The 12084-nt window shown below is 39.3% G+C and overlaps 1 protein-coding gene across 2 annotated transcripts in view; it reads right to left on the bottom strand.

The window, feature by feature from the left end:
- MAP4K5 (mitogen-activated protein kinase kinase kinase kinase 5) overlaps positions 1-11586 on the bottom strand; it is a 94612-nt gene extending 83026 nt beyond the window's left edge. The window contains exons 1-2 of one of the 2 annotated variants that reach the window (XR_006739006.1): positions 11416-11517; positions 10963-11178 (exon numbers count right to left, since the gene is read on the bottom strand). Coding sequence is in view for 1 of the 2 variants with exons in the window: in XM_045567527.1 (XP_045423483.1) it covers positions 10963-11070 (108 nt within the window). In the remaining variant the exon portion in view is untranslated. Of the gene's footprint in view, positions 1-10962; positions 11179-11415 lie in introns of both variants that reach the window. The other variant, XM_045567527.1, reaches the window with a different exon arrangement.
- Positions 11587-12084: the final 498 nt, after the last annotated feature.

Genomic DNA, 12084 nt, shown 5'->3' with positions numbered 1-12084 from the left:
AAGTAATCAACTGCTTCTAAACACAGCATGTCCTTACTATTTAAATAAGAAGTTAAATGATCATTTGTCAAAGACAGAGTAGGGGATATACGCACTATGTACCATCCACAGGTTCCCTGCCAGCTTTCAAGTTCCTCAATTTTTGTGGAACACATTATTTCCAAGCTGACTTCCACATAGTTATACAGGTCTAGCCAGGTGTCCCCTCTCCTATGGAAAGAGGCTGTACTATATGGTTTCCCCCACTACCAAGCAAATTCAGACCTGAAGTCTTTCTCTCAGGAAATCTGTCCAGATGACTTCTATCTCTTAGGTCACACTAAAGCCTTCTGCCCAGTCTGTTAGGATACTCATTTCTCTCTGAAAAGACTTTTCCTAACCCTTTCCTAATACAGACTAATTATAATAAAAGGAGAATTCCTTCCAGAGGATTAAATTGAATTAACTATCTGGAGGTCTTAATGGCAAAGGACAGGTAGGAAAGGGCTTGAGTTTTAGGGTAGGGAAGATGTAAATTCTCAATCACTGTTGATGGGTGCAACTTTTTTGGAGAATAACTGGTCAAAATTCACTAAGCCCTTAAAACAACTTGGAAAATGTAATTTTAAAAATTTACCTAAAGGAATAATTAAGGCTGTAAGAAAAGAATTCGTTCAAGGATATTGATCACTGCATTGTTTATAATAAGGAAAGACTGAAGATAATCTGCTTGTATGTTTGTATATAATAGATTAAAAATTGTACAACTATACCAGGAAATAATATACAAAAATTAAATACATACATATTAAGATGAAAACTTGTTATATATTGCTAAATACCAAAATATATTATCGAATATATATCTATATAATATATGGTATATATGATTGTATGTGGTTATACATAATAACTATACTATGATTTATGTAGGTGTCCATAATATCAATTTTTTAAAGTCTAGAAAGATATATACCACAATGTTTATCTCTTGGTAAAGGAGATACAAGTAATTTTTCATTTATCCCTATATTATAATTTTCTGACACGAACACATATTACTTAAAATATATTTTAAAAATAAAAAAGTAGGAAAAAGAAGGCCACATATGATGAAGCAAGGAAGGGAGAGGCAAAGGTAGAAAGGTGAGTCCTACGCATGGATATATGCTATACATGCTACTACAGAAAGAAAACAGGAAATTATTCCTGGGGAAGAAAATTGGTTATACAGTTTATATGGTTACATAATTTAATATGTTACCACATATTACAATTAACACATTAAATGCCATGACAGTTGTATTTAACTCATTCTAGTTGTGACCCTGGGGCCACGTGACACATACATAAAATCTTACTTGTTGATGTTCTTATTGTTACAATTAACATTGACAATTTAATTCTAAAAATGTAGATTAAATGAATAGAAGTCAATAAATTTCATTTTTCTATTTATGTTTACCTTTAAGTTACACTCAAAGTTTTTATTCTATTTTTGTAATAAAACACTGTGGCCCCAAGGAAAAGTTTCTGGGTTTTTTTGTGTGGCAGTCAGTGTATTAAGAACTAAAAAGCTTAAAATGCAAAAAGTTAATGCTTTATTAAATGTTATGTTTTCTAAAATATATTAAGTTGTGTTCACACTAGATTCTTTCTGAGTTCAATAAGAGGAAGAGTTAATAAGTGGGGCGTAAGAAGGCATAGGGCACCTAAAAAGGGGGTGTGTGTAGGTTAAAAGTAACAAACTGGTTCATAAGACAAAGCTGGAAGCCAGGATCCTTCTCAGGCAGTCCTGTTTACCTTAAATTAAACAGAGACAAACAAAAGAAACTAGCTAGTGCTACAGAAGGTGGGTTATTCTGTCTGCTTGAAAAAAATCAGCATTTTGTTTATTTTAATTTATAATAGCATTACAGAACCTAGTCTATAGGACTCAGTTAATCTGAGTAACAATAACCATAAATCTAAAGTTCTGACAAAATGAGAACAAGAGAAGGCACAGCAGGAAGGATGTCCAAGAAAAAGGAGAGTTTCCACTTTTAGTTATTTGCATTATAGGGTGGCTATCAGCAAAATCATCTCGATAGTAAAGGCAAATCGAATTTGGGCTCTGACTGGAAAAGATGAGGGTGAAAGTAATGACCAGAGGGCAACCAGGAAGAAGTGCCTAGTGCTTTTTTCTATTAGAATGCAATAGCCTTCTAATAACACCGGTTACTCTAATAGAAAACTGGGACCTGACGGTTACATGCATATTGAAGTAAGTCCATAAAATCCCTCATCTCTCAGCGGAGGGGTAAAGCCCATATGACCATAATTTGCATAGAGTTCACAATGTGTTAGACAATGTGTTAAGGGCTATGTGTACAGTAGCAAATTTAAAGATGCAGTATTTATGCAGTTTGAAATAACAGAAAGAGCAGAGTTTGCAGAGTCAGAAGATCTGGATTCAAGTCCTCATAGTGCTACCTACTAACAGTAAGATCTAGGGCAATAACAAGTTTCCTCTTGGATAAAACAGAGATGATAATTCATCTGTCCCACCTACCTCATAGGATTATTGTGAGAAACAAATAATATACTGATCATAAGAAGGTTATGCAAACATTAGTCATTCTTAGTCATATTAATCTGATTTCATTTTCATAAAATGTTGGAAGGTGGGAGCCAGTATGACTCATGGGCCCAAACACCTCCAAGGGTAGACCTGACCATCAGCTGGGCTTCCCACATCACCTTCTCAAAATCCCAGTGGAAGATTATGATACTTAACAGAAAAAGAGTTATATTAGGCCTAAATTCGTCTTGCCCTTTTCAGAGAGTCACGTACACTTTCTAAGTTGACTACTACTTCACATAACTGGAAAGCAATAGCCTTCTAACATAACACTATAACATGCACAAATTCTCAAAATAGTCCAATAGTGCCAAGTGAAAGTGCCTGCTCTAATCTACCTGATATTGGACTAAGTTCTCAAACTGACAACAATGCCCTAAAAACACAAGTATCACTTGTTAGTTAGTAGGCATCATGTTTCTCTTCCTGTGTTCTTGGTGTGAAACCACGATTTAAAGTTTAGAAGTGAAACCTTTTTAAATTTTGAAAGCAAAACTAAAAAAAGAAATCTAAGTCAATCTCTATTCTATCCCATTTGTCTTCACCAAAAACACTGGAAATGATGGTCAGAGTGCAAACGCTGAAAAGCACTAGAATACTAGATTTGTTATAAGCCCATGCTTGCGGCTATATCCCCAAGTTAATTTTGGAACTAAAATTTATGTACCTGTGCTAGTGGTGGCACTATTTTATGTCTATCGTCACCAAGTTGAAAATACTTTAAAGACTTCTATAGTGTTCACAACATTTCTATGGAAATAGAAAGGAGTTTTAAAATAATTTGCTCCCAGCTATGGTCCAGAGTTTTACATCCACAATCAGAACCATGTTCTTTTTTTAGGCAGTCACAAAATAACACTACTTCTAAACAGTAAGAAAAATAAATATTAAATAATATTTTAACCAAGTAACTTTTAAAATAGTAAATATCCATAACAGTAACACTTCATCCTAATGAAACATTTTATTTTCACAGTAACCTTATACAATATTTAACATAACATCTATTTAAATAACTTTCAGTAAGATAGCCACTAACTTAACAAAAAAAGGAATTTAAAGTAAGATTTTTGAAGGACAATCTTTCATCTCATATTTTCTACTGCTAACCTATTTTTCCAAGTTATTCATTCTCTCCCACCCTAATATGAAAACCAACAGTCTCTCACAATGTAAAACTACTAGGACACAGAATGGATAGTAAATCCATGCAGTTCAACTGTGTTACTGTCAAAAAACAAGAAAATGGGTGATGTTTTGATGTTAAATGTCAGGGGAATAACAAGCAGCATTATACATCCATTCTCTATCACCTTCAGATTTTGGGCTAGACTTTATTAGCATTTAAAGATTAAAGAACACTGGTGGAAAGTAACATAGTAGAAACAACTACATATCCTTTGCTTATAAAATCATGCTTTGAAAAAATGACATAAAACTTGGTAACCTACACCTAACTCCTGAACTTAATTAATTAAAAATCACAATGACCTGTGGTCCTACACCATTCAAGAAGATGTGATGATAGCACACATCTTTGTGCATGTGTTTGTGTCTTAGTTCTAATGCCAGCCCCTATGCTTACAATTTAGCTGTAGACACAGGTTCAGGTGGCTTAGTAAGATAGAGAGAGATACTTAAGACTTCCTCTGATTATCCAGATATCCACATGGCTAACTTCATCTTTCAAGTCTCTGCTCAAATCTAACCTTCTCAATGAGGCCTACCCTGACCATCCTTACATAATGCCCCCACCTGACTCCCTCATCCTACCCAGGCATTCCTGATCCCCCTTAACCTGTTCAACTTTTTCTTCTTTCCATATCTTTAATCTCTGTCTAATATATTATACAACTTTTTACAATTATGTTTATTGTCTCTTTCCCCTGACTAGAATGTAAGTTCCATCAGGGCAGGAATTTTTTTTTTTTTTCTTTTTTGCCCTGCCCAGAGGTTTATTATTATTTTTTTGTGTCTAAATTTTTTTTTATTTCAGCATATTATGGGGGTACAAAAGTTTAGGTTATGTATATTGCCCTTGCCCCCCCCCAATCAGAGCTTCAAGCGAGTCCATCCCCTAGACGGTGGGCATCGCACTCATTATGTATGTATACACCCATACCCTCCGACATCTGCCCGACACTGATTAATGTTATTCCTAAATGTGCTCTTAGGTGATGATCAGTGAAACCAATTTGATGGTGAGTACATGTGGTACTTATTTTTCCATTCTTGGGATACTTCACTTAGTAGAATAGGTTCCAGCTCTACCCAGGAAAATACAAGAGGTACTATATCACCATTGTTTCTTATAGCTGAGTAGTACTCCATGATATACATATACCACATTTTATTAATCCACTCATGTATTGATGGACACTTGGGTTGTTTCCACATCTTTGCAATTGTGAATTGTGTTGCTATAAACATTTGAGTGCAGATGTCTTTTTTATAGAATGTCTTTTGTTCTTTTGGGTAGATGCCCAATAATGAGATTGCTGGATCAAATGGTAGGTCTACTTGTATCTGTTTAAGGTATCTCCATATTGCTTTCCACAGAGGTTGCACTAGTTTGAAGTCCCACCAGCAGTGTATGAGTGTTCCTATCTCTCTGCATCCACGCCAACATTTATTGTTTTGGGACTTTTTGATAAAGGCCATTCTCACTGGAGATAAGTGATATCTCATTGTGGTTTTGATTTGCATTTCCCAGATGATTAGAGGTGTTGAGCATTTTTTCAAATGTTTTTTGGCCATACTTCAGGGCAGGAATCTTTGTTCACTTTGTTCACTCAATATATCCCAAGGCCCCCAAACAGTGTCTATCCCAAAAGAGGCCCTCTATAAATATTTGTTGAGTGTTAAATACTTCTTTGCACCCTGTCATCCCAGTTCTCCATCCCATCTTCCCTTTCATTAATGTGCCTCACCCTAACATGCTCATAGAGGAACAACTGGTACTAAGAACCAATGAACAAGACTTTACTTCAAAGAGCCAGGGGTAGTCCCTAACAATCCCATTCTATGTTTCTGCTTTCTATCTCCTTTCTAAATTCTCTATTCCTCCCAAACTCTTTGTCCTGGTTTCCTTCTCTGTGGAATTCCTTCTCTAACCATTTGGATGATAAGATAAATTTAAAGAATGAAAACTGAATGCTGTAATCACTCATTCTCAATGAAAGGAAAAAAACAGAAACAGAGGAAGAAACATTTGTATGCCTCATTTCTTTTTCTCTTCACAGCTAAGCTGCTTCCAGAAGCAATCTACATTCCCTCTACTTCCTCATGTACCATTTATACCTCAACTCTTCTGCTCTTAATAAACCCTTTAGATTTCTTACTTATATGACTGCTATGATGCGCACTCCTTCAAGGCATATTTATTGAGCACATACTATGTGCCAGGCACTATGCTAGGTTAGCTGATTCAGTGGTAAATATAAGGTCCCTATTCTCACCCAGTTTAAGGCCAGCAGAAAGACGGACAAGCAAAAATGATGAATGATGAATGATAAGTATCATGATAATAAATGTACAAACAGCTATAAAAACATATAGCAGATAGATATTACCTATTCTAAGGGACAGAAAAGTTCACAAAGAACTGGTAGATAGATATTGCCAGAAAAAAAACCATGTTCTACATTTTTGGTATCTCTGCCAGGCTTGGTCACACCAAACCTAGAATGCAGGTATAGATCCCTCAAAACTCATCATGGTTTCTCAAGCCTTCAGATGTTTGCACATACTATTCCCACAGTCTGGAATATCTTTTCCCAACTTCTCCACTTAGAAACCACCCTGCATTCTTTAAAAAATCTAGCTAACGCCCTTTTCTCTATTAATCTTCCCTGGTTCACTCTTCTTTTTCTTTCTTCTTTCATCCCCAATAAAGACAGAGTTGAGCACTTCTTCCACTTCCTTTCTATGGCACTTACCAAATTATGACAGTTTACATATCTATTCTGCTGATTAAGTTATACATTCCTTGTTGATAGTGTACTTTCTCTTTCTTATGCTTGCATTTCCATACCCTAATACACAGTAAGCACTCAATAAATATTTCTTGAATGAATGAATGCTTACAAAAGTGTTGTGATGTATAAAGTTTTGTCTCTATACAATGGGATCCTGGGATATGTTTCAAAGTGCCTAAAGCCATTCCAGTATTGTGACTCTTGGCTTGAAGGAGAGATAATGGAGGGCACGTATAAAGGAAGGACACACTACAGCACACCAGTTGGTCTAGCATCCAGAGGAACCTAAGGAACCGATAAGATTACACAACAAAGATTTCTGTACAAATAACATATCATTTAAAATTACAAAAAATGTTTTAAAATTGGAAATAACAAATATGAAACTTAAAATGATTAAATGAAGTTTCATTCAACAGATCCTTTAAAAATCATATTTTGAAGAATATTTAATGACTAGGGAAAATGCTGGTCATTCCAATCAAGTAGAAAAAAATAGCTACATCATGATCCCTGTCATAAATTAAATATAAACGCCATTTTCGGCTGGGCACAGTGGCTCACGCCTGTAATCCCAGCACTTTGGGAGGCCAAGGTAAGAGGATCACTTGAGTCCAGGAATTCGAGGCTACAGTGAGCTATATTCAAGCCACTGCACTCCAGCCTGGGCCATAGAGACTGTGTCTCTAAAAAAAAAAAAACCATTCTAGAAACATATTGGCTTAAAAATATTCAGAAAAAGGCCTAAAACAAACTACATTAGATTATTAACAGTGTTTACCTCTGGGTAATTTTCTACAACCAATGTCATTTAATAAATATTTATTGAGCATCTATCTGTTTGTTGTAACACAGTAATGTTCAAGAGATATCTGTTCCTGTCCTCCTGGAACTAAACATGTCATAGCTAAATAATCAGAAAAAGCAACAAAAATACATGGGACTGCCCATTCTAAATTTATATCCCACAAATGGTTTAAAAAAAAAGGTTCCTAGAATTTTTCTGGAATCTAAGCTGGAAACAGTTTGATCCAAATATTTGGAGAAATAGCTTATACTGTTGATTGTGAACTGTATCATGACACCACAATTGTTCTAGATCACTGTGGACAGAAGGTAGTACAGATACTAAATCTCCAGATTTCCCCTTCCTGTTAGCAGATTTAAAATTTGACAGTAATTACAAATAAAATTTTGCTCAGTTGAAATTTAATCCTTCATCCATCATCCACCACATTCCTGTTCTCTTCTGTGTTTCTTTCCCCTCCACCATTTCCTGCTCTCACCCTCAGTGATTCACCCCATTCATCTCAAAGAGTCTTTATATTCCTCCTCTTCTTTCAACCAGGGAACAGCCAGTTTAAGATTGAGCTCCCCCTCTTGGGGATTCTCAGGAAAGAAGCTTGGGGGGGGGGGGGATCTGTGGTTTTGAAGAACATAAAAGTAGTTCACAAAGAATCTCAAAGCTACAGTCCTTTTAAAGCTTCCACTTCAAAAGATACCCCAGGTGTTAAAAAAAAAAGTGGGGATGATATCTGAGAACAGTGACTAATTTACTTATTCTTTGCCGTAATTATTTCACTAATTTATATCATAGATTGCAAATACTTCTTAAACTTCCTAGGATTTTCAACACAGTGGTAAATAGTAAACTTACTCTAATTGCCCAGACCTTAAAAAATTCAGCACTACAGTATGACTGTTACATGTTTTTAGGCATATTAAGGAGTAAACACAAACTGACAAAATTCTACAGGATTTAGACCACTTATAATGGATATGCTATGAAATAGCTTTTCAGAAATATCTTCTCAGAGAACTCAAATAATTGAAATTTGTAATAAAAATACATATGAGGGTATCATAAAAGGCATTACAGAAATATATAAAGTATTAAATAGTCAGTGTTTTAATGTCCAAGGCATATGCTCAGAGAACTGTGTGACAGAATCACTGATATTCATTCATCAAATTTTTAGAGAGCAACTCACTTTGTGCCAGGCACATAGGTGCTATTAGAGATGGAGCAGTGATGAACAAAACAGATAAAAATTCCTGCCCTTATGGAGTATTTTAGTGGATCTAGATAGATAATAAACAAGAAAAAATAAGTAAAACTATGTTAGATGGTAATAACTACAAAGAAAAAAAAATAAAATAGAAACCAAAGGATGCAGAGGGTGTAAAAGAAAGGAGGAAAGAAACAAGCCATGTAGTTGTCTGAAAAAAGACATTCTGAGAGAAAATAGCAAGAACGAAGATCCAAAGGTGGGAAGATGCTTATAATGTTTAAGGAACAGCAAGTAGGCCAGTGTGGCTAGAGCAGAATGAGGGAAGGGAGAACAGTAACAGATGGGGTTGGAGAGATAAGGGGGAGGGGCTGGGGCTTGCTGAAGGAGCAACTGAGTAAGGCTTTTATGGACAGGTCTTACAGCAACAGGTACAAATTGAGGGTGCTTCCAGGTAATTAGAACAAAGGCAAAGGAAAGACAAGGAGCCATGAATGTCTTCAGAGTGTTCAGGAATCAGAGGCTGTCCTAGTATGCAATGAGATACATGAGTGAGCACGACTGTGAGGGGAGGGAACCATGTGTTGTAGGGTGAAGATGGGGTGTGATAAATATGCAGTCTTTGATCCTCTGTGTAGGAGCTACAGAAGACAGACTAGGGTAGGGAAGAACCAGGGTAAAAGACAGGCATTAGCTGTCCCTTTAATATAATCTTTGCTTTCCCTGGCAAGAATAAAATCTTGTTCCAGACAGTTGCTTTAGATGCTTGATCTATAAAGAAAAATGGTGGAGGTCTTGGAATCTTTGTAGGGAAAATACTCTTAAAATTTTCTTGTAGTGGGGAGAAGAGAAAACATACAAGAACTGGAATTTAGACTACCGTATAATTAACATGAACTGAATTGAACTGATCTAATACACAGTGAATCATAAGACAAAGATGACTAAAAAATGGCACTGAGAAGGCAAACAGGAATTTCAATTTTTAAAAGAACATTCCACAAAATGGCTAATCCATGGATAAACAAGTTAGAGTTAAGAACCTCTAATTTTGCAAAAAGAAGGGGATTCTGTTATAATTATCCACTTTGAATTCAAAGGTATTCACAAGGGAAGAGCTAGGACCTTGTTAACAATTCAACACCTCAGTGCCTAGTACAGATGACTGACTCAAATGCTTGTTTAACGAACAAAAAGCCTATCCACTACAGTTTATCTCAGTAGAACTGAACAATGCTAGAGTTATCATAACATCACCTTGAAATGCTAGCACAAATAAGGGAGAAATTAAACAAAAGCAAATAAGTGGAAGAAGGATGTTTTCCTTCCATGTTGCCACCTGTGCAAAACAGCAACATACCCCAGAGGTGACACAAGACCATTTCAGCTATATGCAGGATTGTTGTTGGAATAATGGGATATATATGTGTATATAACAAAGTCAATAAACAAAGCCGTTGCAAAAAACAAAGGAACGTTCCTTTAATACCCATATGAGTTGCATTAATGCTCCCCCTTTGATACAGAGAACAAAAAGCACAGGTAATATCAAACAATCTCTTTCCTCTGGACCCTCCAAGAACTCAGCGGATTTAGGGAATTTGTGTTTGCTTTTCTACAATGTTTTCTTTAAATCCTAAATTAAGAGTAACTCACACTCATTGTTTGTCTTAATACACAAGAGAACAATACAAAGACAGAAGCTCTTATCCACGAATGTTAATGGGATGTTTTAAATCCCAAAGAGAGGAACTGCTAAAATAGGAAAAACCCCAGGAAGTTAGTATCACATTTTGATCATCAACTAGAGGCAAATGATCAAACTTCCGCCAGGAAAAGCATATTTCTACATGGGATAATGTTTGTACACATGTCACTTTGACCCAATATTAGATTAGTTACAGTTAGTTTAGAGACAGGGTTTTACACGGCTATTTTTTAGTCAGGCTCATCCATTAAAACAAGTTTGTTTTTTAAAAAATGCAAATATCTGAATGTCAATATTCTTTCCTGTCCACTGTCTTCTGAAGTATTTTTCCATGCCCACACTAGAACATCCTTCAGTGTATTTCCATAAGCAGACTCAAACTCCCTTCAATACCATAAATAAGCCTTAAAAAGCCTGTATTAGCACTCCCACCCCATCCCCCCAAAAAGTACAACAGTGGTTTGCAACGCTGTGGTTAGCTCTGCTTGCTGGTAGCGATTAGAACAAGCTGTGAATCGAGGGTACTCTGAACGGAGTAACAGGGACCCAGAAGCTTCCTCCCCAGGATGCAACCATAAAAGCATCCTCCCCTATGCCCATACTTCACCAGAAAGTGGCCCTACTCCCAGGACCCAGTCGACCGCAGGATAAGGGCCCACCCTGCCTCACCTTATAGACGTCCCCGTAGGTGCCGCTGCCGACCCTCTGAACTAGCTCGTAGTCCTGCTGCGGGTTCCGCCTCAGGATGTCCGCGGCAGGCCGCAGCGGGGCCTCCATCTTCGCTCAGGGCCGGGCCCCGCCGGCGCTGCCCGCGGCTCCCCGATTCCCGCTAACGAGGGGGAGCAGCGCTGCTCCTCAACATGGAGCCTCCGCCCGCAGCAACTCCTGCACGACGGACGAACACAGGCGGGTCGGCATCGCGGGCTACTGCCCCGAGCGCCCCGCACCCCCGCGGCCCAGCCCCTTCCTCTCTGTCCCGCCTGCGGCCGTGGAGAAGCGGCCTGGAAGGGTCCCGGGCTCCCCGCCGCCCCGTTCCGGCCGCGGCCCTTCCCCCTCTCCGGCCGCCCGCGAGCTGCCCGGCCCGGCCTCCTCGCCCGCCGGGGCCCAGCGCCGGCTCGGTACCTGAGGGGGGCGGCCCCGCTCTTTGTTGAGCGCAGAGCCCGGGACCTGCTTCCTCGACGGCGCCCGCGTCCTCCTCCCCCCTAGCGGGCGACAGCCCTGGGTCTCGCGCCGCCGCCGCCGCCGCCCGCCCGCCGCACCGCGCGTCCTCTCGCAGGCGGCAGAGGCGCGTACGGTCGCCGCCGCCGCACCACGTTCCCCACCCGGGGCTGCGTCACTGGGAGACACGTTCCCGGCCAGCGTGGGTCGGCGCCCAGCGGCCCGCCCGAGCGCGCCGGCCGTGGGACCAGAGTGCCGCCCTGAGGCCTGGTGAGGACACGACACCCTCCTGACCTCGCCACCGCGGCCCCTTTGCCGGGTGCGTCCTTTCAGGGCCTAGAGCGCTCTCCTACCCACTCTCAGAGATAAGGGACAGCCCTGGGTATTCGTGGCCTGACAGGCCTTGGATAAACCGTCCCTAGATTTGTCAGGTAAACTTGGAGGGTGACAAGTACAGGAAAAAGGGTGGGCACGAGGGTGATGGGAATGCAGCCCTCCAAGTTCAAGACGGAAAAGGTACGTTGAGGGCACTGGGCCAGAAGTAACCTGGCAGTGGGGAGCCGGGTAAGGAAGTGGGGGAGTGCCAGGTTAACTTAAGTCGTGGCACACCCTACTGCACCTTCCTGTTTTGCA

This window comes from Lemur catta, chromosome 1, assembly GCF_020740605.2.
Source record: "Lemur catta isolate mLemCat1 chromosome 1, mLemCat1.pri, whole genome shotgun sequence".
NCBI classification, from domain to species: domain Eukaryota; kingdom Metazoa; phylum Chordata; class Mammalia; order Primates; family Lemuridae; genus Lemur; species Lemur catta.
The sequence above is the reverse complement of the archived record's forward strand: the minus strand, read 5'-3'. Positions and strand labels throughout refer to the sequence as shown.